Source organism: Babylonia areolata, chromosome 29, assembly GCF_041734735.1.
Source record: "Babylonia areolata isolate BAREFJ2019XMU chromosome 29, ASM4173473v1, whole genome shotgun sequence".
In the NCBI taxonomy this organism is placed as follows: Eukaryota; Metazoa; Mollusca; class Gastropoda; order Neogastropoda; family Buccinidae; genus Babylonia; species Babylonia areolata.
This window is the reverse complement of record NC_134904.1, coordinates 21,743,919-21,746,806: the sequence shown is the minus strand read 5'-3', so window position 1 is coordinate 21,746,806 and position 2,888 is coordinate 21,743,919. Positions and strand designations below refer to the sequence as shown.

Sequence of the window (2,888 nt, the reverse complement as noted above, 5' to 3'; positions counted from 1 at the left end):
AATTTTTACTTCCTCCTCCATCAGGCCTGGAGTGGAGTGGTAGTCTTTGGTGCTTGTCATGCGGATTATACGACAAACACAAGTCCCGTGTGCAGTATGCACTTTGAATCCACGGCAACAAAAAGAATGCTCCTGGCAAAATGATGTAGATGTATCCTCTTTGTTGGCAAAGCAAGGACACCGCATACAGAACAAAATGAATGGCGCGGCACTGTGGCGACGTGCTGTCCCCAGAGACACCAGTCCCAAGTTCACACAAAGAAATCTGCTGTGACACAAAATGGCATGTTAGTGGACTCGAACCCTTGTTCGTTCTCTTCCCAGCAGGGTGCATTACCACAAGGACCACCACTCCTTGATTATGACCGGGGAGAGAGAGAGAGAGAGGGGGGGGGGGTGGGGGGGTGAGACTGGGAGAGAGGGGGACGGGGTGGGGGGGTATGGGGGGTGGGCGACGTTTAAGTCAGTTGAGAGGAATGGTAACATCCATCACTTTAATCACTGGGTGATTTCCCTGATAGATAACAACAGTCACCAGCCACTGAACACTCCCCGTCTTTATTACCTTATTACCGTGTGATGATGATCACGCTCATTACCTCCCCTCAGTTGTTTGCTTGTTTGCAGTGCACTCTGTATAAAAGACTCACCCGGAGTCTGTCAGCCCACTTCAGTTGCTGAGCAGCTGCATCGGCAAGATCTACTGTAGATTCGTGGATCTTTTGGGTCAAAACAATTCACAAGGTTTATGGTATTGACGAGTTCTGACTGAGTGCAGAAGGCAGGCGACATTCCCCCCACAACATTTCCGTTTTGTCACAGTCACAGTGAAAGGCATCATGAACCAGCTGGTTTTCTTCATTCTTCTTGGTCTCCCGGTACGTATTACAACTCTCTCTCTCTCTCTCTCTCTCTCTCTCTCTCTCTCTCTCTCTCTCTGTGTGTGTCAGTACCTCGTCATCCCTCATTGTTTTATGCAATTAGAAATTTCCAAATGCTCGTGTCAGCTTTCATTCAATAATACTATTTTCCCAGCAAATCGCAATTTAAAGGTGGCTTGAGACAAACATAACGCTACATTTATTGACAACTTCCCCAGTTTTGCAGAAGATAGGAGTCTGTACAGTGACGTCATTCACCCAAATGTCCGAGGCACTGCGAAACTTGCGGACAATCTGAAAAATCTGTGGCGGAATGTGCCTGTCAGGAATTTTCCATTTGATTCTCTCCTTCACAACCAAGTTAAAGCCCCTGAGAGAAATCCTGAACCAAGACAGCCCCCGGCTTTGACTTACCCCAGTTCTTCATCATTTCACACGTATGTGAGTGCTCAGAATAATCATGATCATGCCAACCATCAATTTACTCCAGAAGACTGCCCTCCATTTTCATCCCTTGAATTTGAAGTGAAGCCCCTCCCACATAACTCTGAACTAAGTCTCCCTGTTCACCCTTTGCCCACTCAGAGCTCTGCATTTAGTCATCATTATGTTGACACACCCATGAACAGAAATGCGATCCCTTCACAGAATAGGACGTATGGAATGATTAATCCCAACTCCCCAGCTGATATCCATCCTCATGCACAGTTCCTGAGAATGGCATCACGTCTTTTGTCTCAGCAGCATTTCACTCCGTCTTAATAGCCCCCGCGCCCCCCCCCCCCCAGCCCCCCCAACGCCCCCCCCCCTTTTTTTTTTAATCCTTCTATATCGATATTTAATCTACCGAGCCGCATAGGATTAACGTAAAATCAAAAGGTAGTGTTTACAGATTCAATCGTGTGCACAAATATTTGTGTGTGTGTGTGTGTGTGTGTGTGTGTGTGTGTGTGTGTGTGTGTGCGCGCGCGCGCGCGCGTGCCGTGCATTACGTGCGTGTATGTATGATTGTTGTAAAATACCCACTAATTTGCCGGACCATCATGAAGCCTGCATTGTTGACTTGTGAGTGAATGATACCTTGTACTCTAACTATAAGCTGTTTTGTGAAACGTCATATTTCTTGTCGTTTTTTTTTGTTCTTTTTTGTTCTTTTACTTTTAACTTGTGATTTGGATATTTTGTCTCTAATCTCTGCAGATCACCGTGTTTGGCTGTTGATATTTGTGCTATTGACTCTCACAACCTTTATTTACCATTGTTATATTGTATGTTTGATATCATTTTGCATTTTCTTCCTCTCTTTGTCATCCTCCTTTGTGTCTTCCTGTCTTTGTCCACCTCCTTTGTTCTTCATCTCTTTGTCCTCCTTTGTTCTCCCTTTTTCCTCCTCCTTTGTTCTTCCTCACTTTTTCCTCCTCCTTTGTTCTCCCTGTCTTTGTCCTCCTCCTTTGTTCTCCCTGTCTTTGTCCTCCTCCTTTGTTCTTCCTATCTTTGTCCTCCTCCTTTGTTCTTCCTCTCTTTGTCCTCCTCCTTTGTTCTTCCTATGTTTGTCCTCCTTTGTTCTCCCTATCTTTGTCCTCCTCCTTTGTTCTTCATCTCTTTGTCCTGCTTTGTTCTTTCTCTGTTTGTCCTCTTCTGTTCTTCCTGTCTTTGTCCTACTATGTCCTCCCTCTCTTCGTCCCCCTCCTTTGTGCTTCCTCTCTTTGTCCTCCTCCTTTGTGCTTCCCGTCTTTGTCTTCCTTTGTTCTTCCTCTCTTTGTCCTCATTTATTCTTCCTCTCTTCCTCCTCCTTTGTCCTCCTCCTTTGTTCTTCCTCTCTTTGTCTTTTGTTCTCCCTATCTTTGTCCTCCTCCTTTCTCCTTTGTTCTTCCTCTCTTTGTCCCCCTCCTTTGTTCTTCTGTCTTTGTCCCCCTCCTTTGTTCTTTCTCTCTTTGTCCCCTCCTTTGTTCTTCCTCTCTTTGTCCCCCTCCTTTGTTCTTTCTGTCTTTGTCCTCCTCCTTTGTT

General features: G+C 45.6%; 1 protein-coding gene across 1 annotated transcript in view; it reads left to right on the top strand.

Annotated features, from left to right (window-relative positions):
* Positions 1-672: 672 nt before the first annotated feature.
* Positions 673-2,888, top strand: part of LOC143302198 (matrilin-1-like) — a 29,183-nt gene continuing 26,967 nt past the window's right edge. Inside the window, exon 1 of the mRNA XM_076616762.1 lies at positions 673-878. Coding sequence (XP_076472877.1) covers positions 840-878 — 39 coding nt within the window. The 5' untranslated portion in view covers positions 673-839. The remainder of the gene's footprint in view (positions 879-2,888) is intronic.